We start from the raw sequence: 20,713 nt of genomic DNA on the forward strand, positions 1-20,713 counted from the left end.
AGCTGATTCTTGACAGTTTAGTGAACGCATTCATCCCAGCTGCTCTCAACTGTAGAAGTGCAGAATATAAATTTCAGATTTGGGAAGTCTGTAACGGGCATCGGGCAGGAAAGATGTGGACAAATACATTTTTCTCTCATTGTTTTCTTTCCTGAGTTCTCAGAATCCAACGTATATTCCTTAGAAACAGCAGAGGTGGAGGATATATAGCAAATACAGCTGTTTCTAGGCTGATCTGTTTGTATAAATATTGCTGTTTTGCTAGTGCTCTGAGAGGGCTGTAGGGCAAGTTATGTTATGGAGTTGTAGGTGTTGCCTTACATCTTATCCTCTGAATATTTTGTTTGCAGACTTTGTGTGCATTGATTCGGGGCGTCCATCAGAAGAACAAATCTACTTCTGGGTTTGACATCATCAACATGCTTGTGGGATTTGATAAGGCAGAGCTTTGTATGAAGGTGAGGCCTTGCCTATGCAGAGAAACGCTTTGCACAGGAGCCGTGTTGCAGGGGCAGTGTTTTGTAGACGGGTGTGTATTCAAAAGCCCCTTGTGCATCTAGGCAGGACTTGGAGAATGATCATGATGTTATGCTTGTGGGCATAAAAAGGTAGTTAACATAAAGCAGAAATGAGAGGCAGTGGTGTTAATATAGTCTGTGGTGTACAGCTGTGTGTGCATACAGTAGTTACGTCCCAGCTTAAACCAGGACGTTTCAGTTAAACCAGGAGGTTCAGTTGCTGATTTTTGGAATAACACAGCTTTGTGTTGCTATTCTTGAATCTCAGATTTATAAGAAATATTTTAAATAGTTTTAAATATTAATTCAAATTTGCACGACTGTTCTTTTTTTTAGAATCTGATGGAGAGCTTGGACTCACTGCTCTGTGCAGAAGGTTCTGAAAGCCTGAAAAGCTTGTGTCTGAAGCTACTCCTCTGCTTGGTGACGGTAAATAAAGGCTCTGCTTTTTCACCCTCTGCCTCCAGCACAGCAGACTTTTTCAGTTGCTGATAGTGCTATCATGCAGCTGTCTTGCATCAATCTGCAGAGGAAATGGGGTGCTCAGTCCGTGGGTCATGTTTTTTGCCAGAAATGACAGCAGTAGAAGACAGGGCAGATTTCCCCTCGTGTCTGGCTGTAGTGCTCAGCACACCCTTGACTTGCTGACTAAGTGAGAGATTCTGAATAAATGTGTCAGTCTGGCAGTATAATGCTGCTGTCCCTGCTGTCTGCCAGAGGCAGCTGGAGCATCATGGGAGGCTTTGAGATTTTAACTCGTGTTTGTACTTAGGTGACAGATAACATAAGCCAGAACACCATCCTGGAGTACGTGATGATTAACAGCATATTTGAAGCTATATTACAGGTAAGGGTTTTTTTCCATCTCTTGCAGGAGCTCTCCTTCCATGTATTTTTTTTTTTTTTCCAGTCTTATTGCTTTTCAGCCCTTTCAGTGCAGCATAAGTAACTTGGCAGTGCGTGCTGCTTCTGTTCATAGCGTGGTGAATAGGTAAAAAATAAATAATTAGAATCTATGGCTCCTTACTTCAGTCTGCTGTTCTTAGTCACTGCTGAGCATTTAAGGCATTTTCACTTGAGTCATTTATCCTTGGAAGCTGAATGGATTTATGGGCTAATTTTGCAGAAGCTTCCTTTACTTGGGAAACGATTCAGAAGGCAGTCTGGATGTATGGAGTTTTTTTCTGCTCTTTGATAAATTATACTTTTTACAACTGAAGCTGGATTTGGGAAAACACAGGATGTCATAGTTGCACTGAAATGTCCAATGGTGTTGAGAAATGTATTTGCTTTTTGCCCAGAAAGCCTGCATACATTCTGCCTGTGACAAGTAAGCTTCCCTCTGTGCAATGTTTCTCAGAAGCACTGACACTCCCTAAGTCATAAATATCCTCTTTAGGATATAATTTGCTCTTGTACGTATTTTACAGCTATGTGTGTTCTCAGAGTTGCTGCAAGCTTCCTAAAGCAGGCCTGAAAAGAATAATGGAAGTCTTTATTTCAGATTCTGTCCAGCCCACTTAGTCGCAGGGAGCACGGCTATGATGCTGTTGTCCTGCTTGCTTTGCTGGTCAACTACAGAAAGTATGAGGTAAGTGTTGTACTGGGTAACAGAAATCTCTCTTCTCTCAGTTATTTTGTCCTGGCCTCTGGGTTATTAAGAAGGCCTAGAGTACATCTTTTAGCAATAGAGATGGTAGCTTTTATCGAAGTTGTAGAAGCTTTGTGAGACAGTCCTATTATGCTAATTGTATCTGCCTCTGATGTGTGTGTGTATGATCAAGTGTATTTAAGATACAGTTTGTTTTGTGCATGCATGAGAAACTACGTAGGAGATGCTCATTTCCTTTTTGAAAGTATTCTAGGGAAGGTTGTAAGAGTTTGTGTTGTGCAGAACTTGCGTGCTTGCCTCTTCATGTGTGACACTGCTTCTATATTATCTCCAAAGTAAAATTGGTTGTCAGTCACCTTAGGCTTCAGACTGAATTTATGATTCAGAACCTGACTAGCAGACTGAGGGAATGTAGATCCCCAGAAGACATGCTGAAGATGTGACCAAAGAATGAACTGAAACATCAGAGCAGTAGCATTTCCAGGAGAAATCTGACTCTTCTCCTTTGCCTGATTCTTCTCTGAGAAGCTTTACTCATCTTTACTTTAGCAACTGGTTGTGCTACTTTGTGACATATTCCACCTTTTTTTGCTCTGCTTATCACCTTGGAAAGAAACACTTCAAATGTCAAAAAACACCTAGTTGGCTTTTGCTTTTGTTTGCAGGAGTGATGCTTGAATGATTGGTCTCTATTTCTTCCTTACCACACCCCCTGCACTCCTGCAATTAGCAATATTTTACTCTGAGTAGGTTGATGGGTAGAAAATGTGGAAAAGTTCTGGAATATCCTCTCCTTGGTTGAAAAATTGAGGAGGGGGAACCTGTGTGATTTTGTAATGGAGCTCACTTTGAATTATGGTTAGACTTAGAGAAAAGGTGGGAGCACAGAGTACTCTCAGTGACAAGGCAGTTCCTATTAATCTCCCATTCCTGTGGGTGTTGTCTGAATCCAGAACTACAAACTGTTCAACCTGTGCCATGGTAACATGGAGCAGGAGCATGCAGTTTGGTTTCAGAACAGGGCCTTGAGAACAATCTGATGTAACGATACTGATGAGGACAGAGTGGGAAGAGCAGGGCTCTCACTGCAGTTTTTGCACCTGCAGCTGAAAAACTGAATTGAAATTGGGACTGCTGCATCTGTCCAAGATCTTACCTACTTAACTTGTCCTCTGAGCAAAGTATAGAATCACAGAATCATGGAATTGCTCAGGTTGGAAAAGACCTTCAAGATCATCAAGTCCAACTGCAACCTACCCATACTAAGTAACTTCTTTCCTCATTAACTACGGCGTATTCATTTACACATTCAGGTCAAAAGAGGTAGACTTGTCCCATCCCATCCCTGAGAAGTTCCCTGTGTGCTGTAGTTTATTTCCTGAGTAAGGCAGAGTTCTGTGAGTACATAGGAGCTGTCCTCTGCTCTTTGCAGTAACTTTCTGAGGCATGTAATATTGGGGTCCGTTGCTGCTAAATTGTTCTAGATGACTTCAAACTGTACAACCAAAGCAAATGGTTTGTGCTGATGTTTACAAAAGGAACCAAAAAGACAACAAACCAGTCCAAGCTAAGGCAGATGTGGGCTGAGGGAAAAATCAGCTTCACTATTTTCTCTGGTAAGGTGGAAACCAACTCAGCTAAGGGTTTTATCTGGCAGTTGCCTGACACTGCCCCTTAGAAGTGTCGCACACTGTAAGCGATGCCTGTAGTAACATGGTCATAATTTTCTAGTTTCCCTTCCAATTGCCTGGGGAATATCTGTCCACGTCTTCATTACCAGCATAGCTGTGATCTTGGTAACTTCTCAGTAACTTCTGTTCTAGGAGTAAAAATTGTGTGTTTTTACACGGGACTTTTAAAGAGATGTCACTGATCTGAAACCTAATCATTCTCAAAACTTGTGACAACTGTGTACTCTTCAGCTGTATTTTTGGTTTAATAACCCTATTCCCTATCTCAGAGAAAATTTTTTTCCTTGATGCTATGTGAGAGAAGCATGAAAGGAGCATTAAATAGTTGACTACATTGGGAAATGGCGAAGCTAGCTGCTGAAAAGGATGCCAAGCAGAGGAAACACTGCATCGAGGAGTAATTCACTGTGTCCTTCTCTCAGTGTTGTAAGAGATGTCTGCTAGAATAGCAACGTAAAACATAACTCAAACAGTGACTTTTCAATAGATTGATTCCTAGATTACATCTAGGTGCTAATTTTTTTCCTGTAGAATTGTGTATTGTGTCCATTCAAAGACAGAACTGAAAAGAAAGGAGTGAAAACATTTTGTTTCTTTCTGTATTGTCTGTCTGCTATAGTGTATCAGACAGCCCTTCATGTTTAGTTGCCTTGATGTAGTCGTCTGCTGTAGGGGGCCTGCTTTGCTGGACTCAGTGATCTCTAGAGGTCCTTTCCAGCCCCTGCAATTCTGTGATTCCAGCAGTTGCTGAAGAGACTTAAAAATACTAGAATCATGAAATCATTAAAATAAAAGCCCTTTCAGAACTTGAATGATTTTTGAATGTATCTCTTTAACAAAAAGAGTCATTTTTCAAGCTCCAGTTCCCTGCAAGATGCCTTGCCTGCAGAGGAGATGGCCTCATCAGCGCTGGAGGCAAAGCTGCTGAATCATCCCTAATGAATGTTCAGGGGGAAAATCCTGCAGGGGATAATCAAGTGGACTCTGGCCTCATTTGTGTTACAGACATGAAAAAAAGTTAAGCATCTAACTAGAGATTGTATGTGGGTAGCTTGAATATTTATTTTAAATTTAATTTATTTTTCTGCTTTATTTTCTTACCAAAGATTTGCTTCCCATAGGTTTGTGCCAGAGATTGAGATGCATTAGAGTTACAGGGAAGATCTAGCTCCCTCTGCCACATCTGTGTGCTTCTTCACATAGCTCTCAATTTGTATGACATGCCTTGCTTGGGGATTATGGTTCTGATCTGGTTTTAACTGGCTTATCTTTTAGAAGTTACTTGGTAATCATCTCCTCCAGCTTCCACCTTCTTTGCTTTGAGCTTATTGGCGCCTAGTGGTGGTGAGCTCATAGAGGACATCTTGAGTACTCCTGCATTCCAGGAGTTTGTACCTTATCACTGAAGAGAAGACCTTAGTATTACAATATTTACGCTTTGGTGGCAGTGTGTTCTCTGAAGAGATGAGGATCATGTTATCATTTTCTTTCTGGAGGCAGCTGGAGGCAGAGTTTTTAAGTTCGTGTCACCACTTCATTGACACACTCTAGAGTTTTCAAGGTGCTTATCAGCCCCTCTTCAAGGCTGTTGTGTGTTTGCACGCATTGCTGAGTGGCAGGTGTAATTTAGGCTTCCAAATATTTTGCAGTAATTCCCGGTGAGAAGAAAGCTAAGGAAACTGAGATAACAGGATTGGAAGCAGGCAGGGAATATGGGGGGAAGGGCTTAGGGGTGCTTGAAGCTCATCACAGATGAGCAGGAAGTAGCTGTTTGGAATGACTGGCTGTTAGGTAGATGACATGTAGCACACATCTTGGGGAGCTGAGGGCAGTGGGAGCATGAGGAGCTGTTCACAGGCTGGGGATGACAAGGATCCTGCTCACTGTCCGCTCTGTGATGGTACGGAATGTATGTGGAGGCCTCAGGGCAGCCTGTTTGTATTGGTCAGTGCAGTATCTTCCAGTTTGCTTATCTGGGAATCTGGAAAACCCCACTGCCCCTAACTCACCATAGCCCTGCTGTCTGTTGTCTGGAAGAACTTTGTTGCTTTTATTGGTCATGAATCACAGGTTGACCGATCTTCTGACCGAGCTTCTGTGAGCTGTGGGATGGAGAGGCTTGGCCTGAGTTTCTCTTCATGATATAATGAGAACAACATAATGATCGAAATTAGCAAAACTAAGATGTATTTGAAAGAATGAGGCTGTATTTTAGCTACACATTTTTGAATTTTGCTTCTGGTTTATTGACATATTCTAAGTGGCAGAAGATCGTGGTTGCACAGAAAGAAGCGTATATTGTTACTCGATAGGAGCCTCTCCTCCAGCTTCTAGGAAACGTCTTTGTGTGCTTCATGCTCAAATGGGTTCTGTGTGATTTTTGTGTTATTTTTTGAGGTAGCAGGTAGTGCAGGCTGTGACAGACTGAGCTTTGAGGTCTTCTGATCAGTTTTTTCCCTGGACCGGAGAGAAAATCTGATTCTCCCAAAGCACAGAATAATTGTGACTGTGTTGTTTTCTGATCAGTCTGATTTTTAACCTTCTGTTAAGCCTTGAGCCTAATAGTTAGCTAACTGCTTAACTTGTAAGGCTCTATCTGGTGCATGTTTTGTGCTTTGCTCATCCCATTCATTTTGGACTTACTGCACAATCTTTTCTTCTCTGTCCTAGTTCCAAGTCAACCTTATTAACTTTGCACTGACACAAAGAAAAACAAATGTACATTGCTAATCTAAAATGCTCCCTAAATTATTACACCTTATCTTTATAGATGGAGGCTGTGTGCTTTGTTCAGCTTAGTTCAAGGAATTGATATTCTCCAGAGACTTCTGGCTCTCTGTGGTGTAAGCTGTTAAGTGTTGTGCTCTAACCCTGCAGCAGACGAGTCTGTAATGTTGTCATGCCTTCCTGAGTCCTCCTTCCTTTAAGCAATCTTTGTGAGGTGTTGCAGAAGAGAGATATCAGGACAGGGATGTTGTGTCCCAGCTTCACTGCTTGTGCCGGCTGCGTGTGTGTGTCACTGATAACAGGCTGTCAGGGCAGCTGTTCCACTTTCAGTGATGGCAGTCCAGCTAGCAAAGGAGCAGAGACTCCATCTCTTCTCAATGAAATCAGCAGCCTGTCTGGCTGAGCAGGTAAGGAGAAGGCATAGCAGCCGTACCGTGCAGTGTGACTTCTGGTGCTTTGTGTGCATTCTGCTTTGTGAGATGGGAGGGAAATTCTTCCCAGGTGGGTAGGTAACCTTTGAAAGATAATTGCAATGGTTTCTTTTCCTGTGAATGCTGCACTTAAAACCAGTTTGCTTTCTTTCTTCTCTCCTGCTGCTGAGTAGTCAGTGAATCCTTACATTGTGAAGCTCTCTATCGTAGATGATGAGGCCACGCTCAACGTGAGTATTTGACTTAATTATTTGGTGCTGCTGGGGATGCTTTTCCATCTGAGAGGTTAACAAATGCTGTCTTAATGTCTGGTGCAAAGAGGATCTGAGAGCAGTGCTGCTGCAAAGAGCAGCAGTATGATGGGTTTCTGCCCTAACTGCACTATTGTATGTCAGGTGACTCTGGATTTGGACAGTTTGTTCATCAGTTGAGTGATGAGGGTGGTTAAAAGACTAGGTAGCAAAGAACATCCTAAGGTTGGTCTATGAGACATTTGTTAAATGCCTGTATGTTCCTTTGCCAAAGAGCATCTGCTCTGCAGTGCTGTGTTACCCAATTTCTGCAAGTCCTCCACTCGTTTACTCTAGCTCCCAAATCAAGAGTTACCAGTCATGCTTTACGTTGTAGATGCTGCCTAAGTTTTGTACTTAAGCCTCGATACAAAATGTCAGTGCACTACCGGCTAGGAGAGGTGTGGACTTGCAAACTTTCCTTTAGGCATGAAGTAAAAGTGAACTCTGTGCTAACTGAAGGATGAGAGCAACTATTTTGAGTTGATTTAATTAGCTTGACAGAGAAGGAGGACCAGTAACTGTGGAGTGGTGGAGGCTGTTGACAAGAAATGACAAGGTCATTAGTGCTTATGGCCTTTGTTTTGAACCTTTGGGTATCTTTTCCCTAACACACGCTTCCTTCTGGAGTTGTTGCCACGCTGAGTTTTCTTGAGTAAGGTGTGCCTGGAGGCCCAAGGAGAATAAACTTTCTCCTCTGAACTTAGATAAATAGATATTCAACTTTAAATTTTGGTGCCTTTTTTTTTTTAGGCTGTGCCTTTGTTGTATAAGTGCATCTTATTAATTCAAGCAGCTGCAGGGGGAATTCTTAGCATCATACTCTGATATCTTTGGGGGCAGGGGTGCTAATGTGTGTTCAGTGTTTGTTTTCCTGCATTACAATTTGTAATATAAACTTTTTAAAACTCTTTTTGCAGGGAATGGGACTTGTAATTGCCCAGGCTTTATCAGAGTACAACAGGTAAAACATTAACATCTCTTGTTTTCAAATGCATGTGAATTGCATTCCATTTCAACATACTTTTATGAGTAAACTTATCAGTCCCTTACCAGTCCTGGTGTGGCTGCAGAGGCAGGGAATAGTTTCATGCTTTGAGGTACTTGTGGTTGTCATTGCAAGTATAAATACATCTGTACCAGCTGTGCTGATATGCTTCAGGACAGATTTTGCTGAAGGGGAAGATTTCTATTGTATATTTTTCCCGTCATGGATTTTACCTCTATGAACTTTGTGCAAAATCTTATGGCCCAGGACAAAAGATAAATCATTTGCTGGGGACTTGTCTTATTTAACTGAAAACTGCTCTACAAGCAGATCTATCCAGGGCTGTTCACGTGCCAGATCAGAGGTAATGTTTACTCTTGCAAGTGCTGGGCAGCAGGAACTCCTTCTGAGAAAAGAGCCAGGAAGGCAGCAGGAGGGATGGCACGTTCCCAAAGTCGCTTTAATAAGTAACAATACAAAGTATCCAATCCAAAGTTTTCCTAAGAAAAAATATCTTCAGAAAATTGCAACACGTAGCAGCTTTACCTGAATAACCCTAAGTTTTTTGGGGGGCAGAAGAATTCTAAAAGTATCCAGGAAGTTGTTTTAATTCCATTTGAATGTGCACTGTTACAAATATACCCGCAAGGTGATGCAAGTGAACAAATCACGTAAATACATTAAGCATATTAAACATATATTAAAAATATATTAAACATCTTTTGTTTTACATTCACTCACCTTCTTTTATTCTGACATGTTGTCTTGAGCTGTGGTTTGTTTGCTTATCTTTCTTTCCCCTTTGTGGAATTTTAGAATTGTTTTCTTTGCGTGATGCAGAATGTGTAATTGGATTCCTTTGTGAAAGACAGAACAAATGGCCATGTGAGCTCTGCTAGCCCATTTCAATGTCACCTGAAGCAAAGAGCTTAAATTTGAGATGTCCAACCTGTTTGTTGGCTTCTTGTTCCAAAGTCAGTCCTAGTCAAGGGCCTCCTGCCATGGGTGGTGGCTGCTGTCATGTTTCTGGACCACGTCTGTGTGCATGGTCTGATGCTTGCTTATGTTGTCATGTTTACTAGACTGTTCAGGAACATCCTTGTGCTTTCTAATATGCCCTGGAAGTAAGGCAGGTGGGAACAGACAGCTGTCAGCAGAGCGGTTCATTTGAACCACCTTTCAACCTGTTGTCTTTTGGGAGATGAATACAGGATCCGACAGGATTGGGCCGTGAACCAGTCTCATGGTCTTCATGGGTTCTCGTGGCCGTGGTGATAAAGTGTGGTTTACTCTGGCTGCTGATAATTGAAAGGAAAGTACCCTGTAGTTACAGGCTGTGGTTTACTGTGTGGTTAGTTCAGGACAGAATTTGTGAAGTCTCTTGATACACCCCTAGTGTTAGACCAGACTGGATATATCCTGTGTAGCAGTTCAGAGTCGTATCTTTCAGCACCCTCACTTTAAACAGTTTGCAGATATTTTCATATCCTCTCCTCCTCTTTTACTGGCTTCTTAAAAAGGAGCTTTGAATGTTGGAACTTTCTCCCACCTGCATCCTGATCAGATAAAGTTGTGATGTGGGGATTTAAAGAAGAAAACTGTAGTTACCTTTTTAAGCTTGAAGCTTCATCCTGATTTCTTTGTTCAGGCAATACAAAGATAAAGAAGAGGAGCACCAGAGTGGTTTCTTCTCAGCCCTAACTAATATGGTAAGCAAGGATGCAGTGTTGTTCTGTTCTTAAAATAAGGACTTCCTGGAAGTTCAGCAGGTGGGTGAGAGTTTCCAAAAACTCAGCTTGGAATGTTCTGCTGTAGGAAGGATGCACTGATATGATCTAAACCAAATACAGCTGAGGTAACTGTATCCTGAGGAGCATATTGCTGTCTGGATGAGAAAGTGCTTTCAAAAATAAGGGTAGTTCAGTGATGACAGCTATCTGTCAGGAGTGATGTGGGTAGAACTGCTATGCTTTGGGGCGCACTGGCAGGAAGTGATCTGTTGTCCTCTCATAGAACCACAGGCTAATCAAGGTTGGGATTTAAAATACACAGTTTTTACTGTGACTTGACAGATTAAGCATTGGGCAGCTACAGAAGAACAAAAAATGTATATGATCATCCTGTTCTGTCCTTTGTGGAACTTTCCCAATTTGTATTTCACTGGTTTTGGAATGTAAGCTGCATTTGTGCTGTGGATGAGAACATATCTCACAGGGCATTCCAGGCTTAGTTAAATCTGCGTCTTCCCTCGTGCTGTTCAGTAGCTTTCAAAAATTCCTCCTCTGCTATACTTTTTCTCTCCATAGGTGGGCAGCATGTTCATAGCAGATGCTGATGAGAAGATATCAGTGCAGTAAGTGTACAGATGTTATTTGCACAATGAGTGACAATTCACTGCTCTGATCAATGTGATCTTCCCCATCATGGAACTGTTTCAATGGAACAAAACAAATAAAAGGGGCAAGTGGTAAATACCAGGGTGTGTTGTGTCTGTGCAGACCTCCACCCTGAAAAGAAAGGGCTTTAAAGACGAAAACATTGCTTGAGAGTGAGTAACAAGGAAGCCGTTCTGCAGGAGAAGAGCAGTGACTGTAGCTGAAATCTAAAAATAGATGTATTTGTGCACTGCTCAGTACTGCTAATAATGAAAAACAGTGGATTGCAGGGGCAGAGTTTAAAATGATTGGGAAAAAAATATTCTTTCAGAAGCCTTGCTCTCAGGATTCTCATCTGGAGTTAGCCCTTAATTAACTGTGCTCTTGTCTGTGTCCTTTCCACAGAACTAATGAAGCAATCCTTCTGGCCCTCTATGAAGCCGTCCACTTAAACCGGAACTTCATTACAGTTCTGGCACAAGTGAGTTTCAGTACTGTGTTTGTCTTTTTCTTTCTATTAGATGTCTTTTGAAATTAAGAAGTCAGTAATTGAATTGGTGAAAAGAGAAGTTTCGGTTGTTTTTGTTTTTGTTTTCCCCCTCTGGGTTCTTCCACAGATGTAGATGGGCGCAAAAGATGAAAAACAAACCAGGGACTGGATTTATTTCTAGGAGATGCTTCCTGCCTTGCCAGAAAATGCTTCAAGTGTTGAGGGCACAGCTTGTGCTAGGAGCCATTTTTCCTACTGAATGGAAGGACTGTGTAGAGTTTGTGATACTGCCATCAGGAGGATGCAGTGAGTTGACTGTGGCAGTAAGAGTGCTGCTATTGGAGCAGTTCATACACATGATAAATTAGAGATGAGGGGAAGAAGCTGATCGGCTCCAAGCTGGATTAATTTTTCTGTCTGGATGTGCACATACCACATGTTGTTGTTTGTGTAGGTATCCTTCACTTAGGAAGTCATCAATGACTGCTGTCACAACAGAGCACTTCTCCTTGTGCTTTTCATGGTGAGGATGCAGAGCTATAGCAGTGTTCTGAGAAGCAGTGGGGGCTGCCCTGTGCCTCTGAACACAGACCTCTGGATGCTTTTTTTAATTGGTATATGAATTTGCAAAGACAGTCACCATGAGGGAGAAATACTGAGTCTGTCTGATCTGTTGATGGTGTTGTGGCTGGCTGTAGGAATGGCTTGATGAATCTGAGAAGGCATTACAGTTTAGTATAGTAATTTTGTTTTTTTTTCAAGTACTACTAGTAATTGGCTGGGGGGTGGGGGGGGAAGTTAAGGCCTTTCCCCAGCTACTTCAGCTCATCAGAGTGCAGCAATACATGGAGAGGGACTTTAAAGTAAGGCTGATGGAACACTGGAACAGACTGCCTGGAGAAGCTGTAGAGTCTCCTTCTGTGGAGATATTCAAGACCCATCTGGGCATCTGCCTGTGTGGCCAATTGTAGGGAACCTGCTGTAACAGGGGGCTTGGACTCAATTCTTCAAGTGTCTTCCACCCCCTGTGATTCTGTCACTCTGTGTAATATGCTACTAGCTAGACACATGGCACAAAGGAGGGAGTGGGCCTCTGGGGAGCTCCTGGCAGTGGTGTTGATGGCAGAAGACTGATAGGCAGAACTATGAACTCTTTAGAAAGCTTCTGTTGTGGGGCTGGTTAATTCGCTCAAGTTGTTTGCTTTTTGCAGGTTGTTCATTCCAGCTGCCTCCGAGAGACTTCTGCTTCTAGTTGTGTAATACCAATTCAGACCTGTATGTGGCCAGGATATCCCTGAGGGAGAAGAGGGATAAGAGGAGAATGGGAAAAGAGCAGCTGGCGTAAAAGCTCTTGCATTAATAGTGAAAAAATAAGCTAGTTATTTGTGAAAGTGGTAGCTGAAGCAGCCACTGTTTAGTGGACCTGATTGAAGTTTGGTTCTAATGTTGTTCTTGGGTGAATTGCCTGTAATCCCTCTTTTAAGAGAGGTCAAGGTAGGGCATACTGACTTTTGAGAAACTTCATGGAAGCTGATGAGTGATGAGCTCGTTTGCATCCACTGCTGAAAGAGGGACTGTGTGAATGACGGCCTGCTCCTGTAAGAGCTCATAGGAAGAACTGAGGTATAACTGTGGTGATGCCTGAAGTGTTAATTGCTCTTGTGTTTACCAGCTCGTTGGTCCTCAGTTTTTGCTGCTAGGTGGCACTATTATCTCTTAACTGACAGTTAATTTTTGGGAAAGGGAAGGTAAACACCATAGCAAAACATATGAAAGCAAGCATGTTTTATGTAAGATTTTCAATGATAAGCTGGATCTTAAATTTTCAGTTAGTACATGTAATTTACAATTGCCTTTAACTGGTGTAGTATATGTCTGTGCTTCCCATAAAATACGTGTATTTATGGTAGCTCATAAAATGAGATATTCAAGGGCAGTGTGGAGGCTGTCCACTTGTGAAGAAAGGACTAATGTCAAACCAGTAGTTCTATATCCCTTTCCTTTTTGAAATTGTGATGATGTATTAAGGCAGATGATACATTTATGTAAAACTTGCCCTATGAAATGGACGCTCTGCTTGGCAGGCAGACTTAAAATAGCGTGGCAGATTGCCATCTTTGGATGGAGCTGGGAGCTTACAAAGAGTAAAGTCAAAGCAGTAATTAGGCAGGCAACTATTAGCAAAGATGAAATGGACTGAGTAACTGACTGATGGAAGCAGAGGGGATCAATAATGGTAGTGTTCTTTATGTTACGCACTCTTTTCCTCTGGTGTCTGAGCTTTACAGGGAGAAACAAAGAAATAAATTGTCATCATCTTTGAATATGAGCAGGTGGAGGGCAAGGGGGTAGAAGAATTTGCTTTTAGGAAGAGAAATAAAAGGATTGTAGAGGAAGACTTCAAATGCACACCCTTGGGTTGGCTTTGGCGTGATGAGAAGCTGTGAACAGTGTGGGCTTCTGCTTGCCTTTTCCCCTTCTGTGCTGGAGAAAGGCATGTTGTCTGTCTGTTGGGGACAGCTACTGCTTTGTGATATATTTGTGTGTTTTGCTGAGTAAATTAATTGATTTACTGTTCAGTTGTAGATATCCAAGGTTGTAAAGTGCAGCTTTCCTCGTCTGAGGAGAGTTTGAAGTTTCCTGAGATTTCACTGAAGATGTGTCTGTTGTGTGAGAGTGTGGAACAGAACAAGCAGTGATCCATGTGGCTTAGCCACAGGGAAGCTATTAACCTGTGTATGTTTGGGATTTGTTTTCTGTTAGAGCCATCCTGAAATGGGGCTGATGACAACGCCAACAAGTCCAATTCCAACAACGCCTGTCACTCCACTTGGAACCACCCCACCTTCTTCGGATGGTAAGAAATGTAATGATATCCTGGGGATGGACAATTAACAATAGCTGGCAAAGCTCTTCCTCAAGATAGCAACTAATGAGGTCTGTCTGGTGCAGATGTAACCTGGTGTTCTCTTCCCGGGGAGATCTGCCCCAGGAACACAAGCAAGAAGTATTATTTGGCATGATTTAAATTGTTTGGAAGATGTTTAGCGTAGTTTCTATTTTGCCTTGTGTGTTTCTTAATGAGGTTGTGTTGGTGTTCCTTCTGAAAACAGTGTTGTCCCCGTATCTGCATGAAGGCATACCCAACCTGTTAGTTATCCTACATAGGCTTTTGCTTTTGAGTATTTCTAGTGTCAGGTTCTCTGCCTGGGGTTATTTGCCATTGGAGCAGATTTACAGACAGTCGCAGTTTGCCATTAATGCACTTGTCCCCAGCTTTGAATTAACTGGGATTTGAATCCAACCCAGGAGTTGAGATATTCCTCCCTCTCGTTGTCTTTCATCTCTCAGGGTTTGTAAATGACTGCTTGTGCTGAGATCTAAATGAGATGTTATGTGCCCAAATAAATGTACTTCAAAATAATTGAGAATAAAACCCTTCTTGTTTATTATGGATAGTTGCAGTCCAGTTTAAGAGAAGAAATCAAATGGCCACCTACTCTAATGGCATAGATCTGAAGAAAGAATTCAGAGGAAGAATAGAGTCACTTTGAATAGAGCATAATTTGGTAATGTTTAAGGGCCCAAGCAGCCCGGGTTACTTAGTTATATCAGCCATCCAGGTCATTTGATATCCTGGTTAAAGACGATCCTCCTTGTGGATGAGTTCTGTCTGGTTACCATGGATATCAAAAGCTTCAGTTAAAAAGCTCCCTGTGTCTCAGGTCTCCCTGTGTGCTACACGTTTTGTGCAACGTAAAATGTAGAGGGACGGGCATTTTGTGGGCTTGTGTTCGACATGTACGTTGCAAATGTATCCATGCCCACGCTGTATTATACAACTGAAGGAACTGATGCTGGTTACACATCTACAGCTTCCTCATATTCCTTTTTTTTTTTTTTTTTTTAATTTATTTACCAAAAAACAAAAGCAAAGCAAAAACTCCATCCTGCTTTCAGCAGAGGCAGTGATGTTAAGGAGCTTGAGGCTTCCTTCTGCATGCAAGGCTACTAAGTTTAAGGACTGGAGTTGATCCTAGCGTGCAGGAATTACACTGGGAAGTATGCTTTATTTGTATTAGCTGTCACCTTGATGATCTCTGCACTGTGATCCTTATTATTTTTGGTTTTTGTTGACCTCAGCTTAGTTATATTTCAGTGGTACTTCTTCAGTACTGCTGTTATTTTAAAGGCATGTCAGAATTTTCCTCATTTTCTCATGTCTTGCAACTCAGCTTTAAAACTTGCCTGTGGCTGAGAGTTAGTAAGAGGCATTTTTACTTCGGAATGAAAAGATTGCTTTCTTCTTTTTCATGCATTTGAAAGAATAAAAGCTTGGTTGAATTATTTCCAAGTTTCAGCAACGTGCAGAAATTCATCTGTGATTCTCAGGCATTTTTTAATGCTGACTGGAATTAAAAGTGGGTTCATATTCTGGTTTGAAATTTCTATAGTTGTTAGCCTTTAATGTGAATTAAAGCCTTTTAAAGTTTCGGAGCACTTGGGTAAAAAATGCAGTGTCTGTGCCATGAACCAGGGTAGGCAGTGATGTGATCTTCAGAGCAATTTCCTCTTTTCTTTAAATGAGACTTTTTCTTGTAAGTGTTAATCCATAATATGTAAATCAAGTGTGCCTGTCACCATACTTATCTAAATGTCACTTTGCTTACTGTTGTTAAATATTCATTCATTGTGTTCATTGTAACAGCTTTGGAAGGACATGCTGGAGATATAAATACGTTTTTTCCAGTATTTAGTTGATTCCTTGAGCTATTCATAGCACTGGGAGTTAAAGAGTTTTCAGTGTCATTGCTTGGACTTTGCCAACAAACTGGCCATGCTGGCAACCTGTTAGCTGTGCTGCAGTTTCAGGATTGAATGGACTAAAACAGCTTGGGGATGTGCAGCCCTCAGAAGCTAAAAGCCCCATTATCATTTCTTTGATGTGATTTGAACAGCTAGGTTACACTGATCTATTTGGCCTGTTGTTTCCAAGGGCTACGATTTTGTATTCAAGGATTACACGATCCTGAGCTTCATGAGAACCTTTATTTACTGTGCAGTGGGTCTCTCAGTGCTCAGTTCTAAGAATCCTGCATTTTACTCTTGGTTCATCCCCTGCATTTTCCTGTGCCTGCATATCCTTTGGTTCCAGGTCTAACTAACCTTATTTACGTCATTCCAGGGTTACGAGGTATAAATCTTGAATTGTAAAATACACTGTTAAATCAAACCTTTTTCTCATAGGTAGAATAACATATGGGACCTAAGTAGGTATTGGTGAGAATGTCTTGAGCTCCCTAGGTTAGGAAAATTGATGAGTGCTAAAATAGCAAGTTTGTCTCCCCTGAAGTGGATAGAGCCGGACAGAGAAGGATAGCACTGCACTTAGCACTTAGGGCAGGAGAAAAGATTTTTGGGGTGGTACCAATCTTCAAAACCAAATCTTTGCTGGGTGATCATATAGCAGGATGAAGAACTCAGGTGACCCTATGGATAAGTTGATTCTGTCCCAGACTTATGGGTCTGTGACTTTGTTCTCTGCATGCTTCTGTTTTGTGTTTGTGGAGGATAAGTGTGTCTTATCTGTTTTGTTCCAGTTATAAGCTCTGCAGAGCTACCTTTGGATGCTGATGTGCAAACTAGCAACTTGCTGATAACCTTCTTGAAGTACAGCTCCATTGTGATGCAGGACACAAAAGGTAAATAAATTCTGTTGATGTAGCAAGCAGTATTTCTTGAAATGGGGAGGGCATAGGAACACATCTCCAAAAATAGAAGCTAGATGCAGGCCTTTTGGATGACTGAAGGTTCCACCTTCTGAGAAAAAGAAACGATTTCTTATTGTGAGATAACAGTTATGTAAGAGTAGGAGAGAATGAATGCAAACAGAAGAGAAGTCAACTATGGGAAGAACGTAGTAATAATAACACTACGTAATAACCAAGCCTTTCCTTGTGCAGGAGTTGTCAGCATATCTGATTTCAAGCCCTTGCTCAGAGAGGGGAAATTGTGCACTGGATATCTATTTTAAAGAATGTTTAGTCTGACACATGAGGCAAAGCTCAGCATTGGAAGGAAATATTTCTTTGTCCTTTGGTACTTGCAGGTCAAACAGGCATCTTTAATTATAAATGTGTGTCATGGTTCTATGGTGCAGTGATCTTCACTGTACTGCCAATCATTTGCTTGTTGAGATACTTTCCCATGCTATGCCTTTTGTTTCTTCTGATCACTTTGGAATGGGGCTCATTTTGTGTTGCTGGAGTTGAAGCTTGGTCACGCTCAGGTACCTGAGGATCCTCTTGTGCTCAGCGATTGTAGGGCACCACAGCCTGAACATAAGCGATCTTTTTTGCTGTATTTCAGCCCATTGCCAACTTATACTGCTTTAAGTTAAACATAATAGCTGAAGAAAAGTAGGAAGACTTCTGTAGAGCTATGATGAGTTGATTATTGAACGTGATAAATGCTTGTAAAAGAACGCACTGTATAGGAGAGTTTTCTCGTGCACAAACTTGCAGGAAGTTGTTTCTGGCAGTCTTGTTCTTGTTCAGTATGCAAGCTAGTTGAGGAAAAGGTGAATAATCGAAATTTGGACTAAAAAGTACTTCATGGCAGTATCCAGCAGGTGCTTTAAAACCAAGGCAGAATCAAGTCTACCTCTGTTTTTTCTGAGAGTTGTTTCTAGCAGGTTGAATAAGATGCTGATAGAGGAGCATCGTTTTTAAACTATTTATTCAAGTGTTTAACTACCCTTATTGTGAAAAAGCTTCGTGTGCATCCTAAGTTCTTTAGTGTGATATAAATTAATTACTGCTTATCTTCCCCGAGACGGATATTGAGAATGGACAATTTCTTTCTTCTTTGTGACAGCCGTTAAATATTTGAAGTCTGCTTTCATGTTTCCTCTTGCTTTTGTCTTTAAACTAAACAACCTCAATCTTTGTTCAGTCATTTTCTATAGATTGTACACTTGAGGACATGTACCAGCTCTCTAATTATTCTCATTTGCTTATTTCAGGGCTCCTCTTGCTGATCCAAGTGTATGGAACAATTTTATGTTTTTAAATTTAACTGTTGCACTTACTAGTCACTGTAGTATGGGAAATACGCATTGGTCCTCAGGAACTGCCAAACTAGATTAGTTTCAGATGGAATGAGATCTGATAGAAGTTCTGTACTTAACAAGCCAACTAAGGATGAGTTTATTCTGTTATGTGACAGGGCACAATGCTTCTTTCTCTGCCCTGGTGCTAGTATGTAAAACATCTGAAGGTTGTGTGGCTGATAGACAATGTCCTTGCCTCTGTTTGGCAGTTTGTATCAGTAGTTCTACTGATCAATCATACGAAGTGTGCCTTCCACACTGCTGCCTATTAATTCCAGTAAGGATATATTGGGTTCTGCCTAACTTTTTTTTCTTGTGTAGAAGAAAGCATTTGACAAGAGTATAGTAGCAAGGGGGGAAAAGGAGAATTTTATTTTCTCTCTGTCTTGAGACAGGTGGGAACACAAAGAGGAGACTGGTTTGTTCTACTTCCAGGACTAGGCAGCTGTTCCAGTTCTATCCCAGAGAGCATAATTTAATAGACAGCATTCTGCTAGATCCTCCTCTCTGTTTCTCTCCTGTGCCAGTCAGAGGCAGCTGCACTGGGAGAAACAAAAGCTCTGTGTTATTTTTTTTCCCCCATCTGTAAAATAGGGTTCATACTGCTACATCTCCCTGTGGGAAGTGGTCTGCTTTGTTCCTTTAATGAAGAGGGCTGTGAAGGTACAGAGCTTCTGTGCGAGTAACTGCCTGCGTGGTTGCCCCATAACTGCTGAAAATGGCATGATCTTCACAACGTGTTGGCTGAAGGCAGAGTACTTAGTGTGGAACAGGAGCCTTTACAGCATGGTCCCCAGAGAGAATCTTAGCAGCACCTACAGAAATATACAGTGAGGCCTTACAATAGGAAAATAACAAGGCTCCAGTGCATCACAGTTCTTTGAAGCCATTTTTCCTGCTTTGCTGGGGTAGAAAACTTTTCACTTAAGCATTTAAGCTGAGATGAAGAGACATGGGAAAGATTTTTAACACTCTCATTTCAAAATTCCTCTCCTTTTACGCAGCGTAGCAAGATGAAATCAGCATAGTTCAATTGCTGGTTGCAGGATATGACCAAGGTGGGACTCCTGGCTTAAAAGTCTTAAAGTCTTCTTTGCAGACTTCATTTCATTCATGGCTTTACATAGGGCAAACGAGGTCATGTCTCTCAGCAGTGGGGTTAAAGCTCAGGGCATGAACTCTCGACATGCTTGTTCTGCTGTGCTGTGCCTCTACCAAAACTTGGCTTGTTTCATAACCTACTGCAAAACTGATGTTTCTCCATCTTACCTTAGAGAGTACATATACATAAAAAGTACACATCCACTGTGGCAGGCAGGGAGTGATTATATGGAATATCTGTGAAAGTAAAACTGAATGAGAAAGAAGCCTCATTGATATTTACAGCGGTGATGGAGATTCAAATCAGAAACTTGGCTGTTCACAGAAGCAGCGGGGAAGTCTTCATGGAGTTTAGTGTCCAGGCTGGAGGGTGAGTGCCCAGTGGGAATACCTACACTATTAGCTATTGTGGAGGAAGAAGTATTAAAACTCTCCTATTGCAAGAGCTTTCTCTCTTCAGTATTGCCAAGCTTGTATGGCTCATGCAGGAATTGTTTTTGCTTCTTTGCAGATGAGCACCGGCTACACAGTGGCAAGCTGTGCCTGATTATCCTGACATGCATAGCAGAGGTATGTTTCTTGTGAGACTCTTCAGCAGATGGTGTGTTTCAGGGCCCTATCTGCATGCACATCCCCTGCCTCCTGTTCATTGGGAGCTGAAGATCTGCAGTAGCTGTTAGTTATGAGACCCTCAGGCACATAATGTTTTGCTGATAAACCTGATGCAATACTGTTAAAATATTCTTAAAAATTGGATCATTTTATTTGATTTAGCCAACTCACAGGGACAAAGAGAGAAAACAGTGAACCTCAGCCTGTCTCACTTAGCTATTAAGTGCTTTTAGATGAGTAATATGTGAATGTCTTTCATCTGTGTGGTGCTTGTGATAATCATGGACAGTGCTGTATCTTATCTGCCAGAGGAGGGTTTTATAAGTCAGAAAGAGTATTGCAGTTACAGAATGGTAGGAAAGCTGGCAGTAGGATGAGAAGACCAGCAGTGTCAGCAGTCCTGGTGAAGGTGCTCCAGTCTTCTGGGAAACAGATAATAATGGCCTGGCTAATGGCTTGTCCTGAGTGGTGATGGAGCCTGCCGGGCATTTGCATTTTGCTTGCTTGCAAGTAAAGACCTTTCATTCTTAGCAAAGAATAAAAAGCAGCAATATTGATGGACAGCTTGAGAATTCTGAAGTAGTGTTTCTTCAGGGTGCAGCATATGCATTTCTGATATTTATAATTGATTTTGGCACTCAAGTGCCTTCTTCAGGTGGGCACATAGGTAATATAAGAAATGCTTAATTCTTATATTATTTCTACGTATCAGGGCATGCTTCAGCTTTGATATCAGAGAGTGTACTTAATAACCAGCCTGACTGTGC

At 41.6% G+C, this 20,713-nt stretch overlaps 1 protein-coding gene across 2 annotated transcripts in view; it reads left to right on the plus strand.

The window, feature by feature from the left end:
* Positions 1 to 20,713, plus strand: part of ARMH3 (armadillo like helical domain containing 3) — a 104,955-nt gene that overhangs the window by 7,144 nt on the left and 77,098 nt on the right. For both annotated transcript variants that reach the window (XM_048944797.1, XM_048944798.1), the window contains exons 5-16: positions 351 to 458; positions 855 to 947; positions 1,291 to 1,365; positions 2,023 to 2,109; positions 7,153 to 7,209; positions 8,190 to 8,233; positions 9,906 to 9,966; positions 10,564 to 10,610; positions 11,038 to 11,113; positions 13,886 to 13,979; positions 16,723 to 16,824; positions 19,846 to 19,904. In XM_048944797.1, coding sequence (XP_048800754.1) covers positions 351 to 458; positions 855 to 947; positions 1,291 to 1,365; positions 2,023 to 2,109; positions 7,153 to 7,209; positions 8,190 to 8,233; positions 9,906 to 9,966; positions 10,564 to 10,610; positions 11,038 to 11,113; positions 13,886 to 13,979; positions 16,723 to 16,824; positions 19,846 to 19,904 — 903 coding nt within the window. The remainder of the gene's footprint in view (positions 1 to 350; positions 459 to 854; positions 948 to 1,290; positions 1,366 to 2,022; positions 2,110 to 7,152; positions 7,210 to 8,189; positions 8,234 to 9,905; positions 9,967 to 10,563; positions 10,611 to 11,037; positions 11,114 to 13,885; positions 13,980 to 16,722; positions 16,825 to 19,845; positions 19,905 to 20,713) is intronic.

Source organism: Lagopus muta, chromosome 5 (genome assembly GCF_023343835.1).
Source record: "Lagopus muta isolate bLagMut1 chromosome 5, bLagMut1 primary, whole genome shotgun sequence".
NCBI classification, from domain to species: domain Eukaryota; kingdom Metazoa; phylum Chordata; class Aves; order Galliformes; family Phasianidae; genus Lagopus; species Lagopus muta.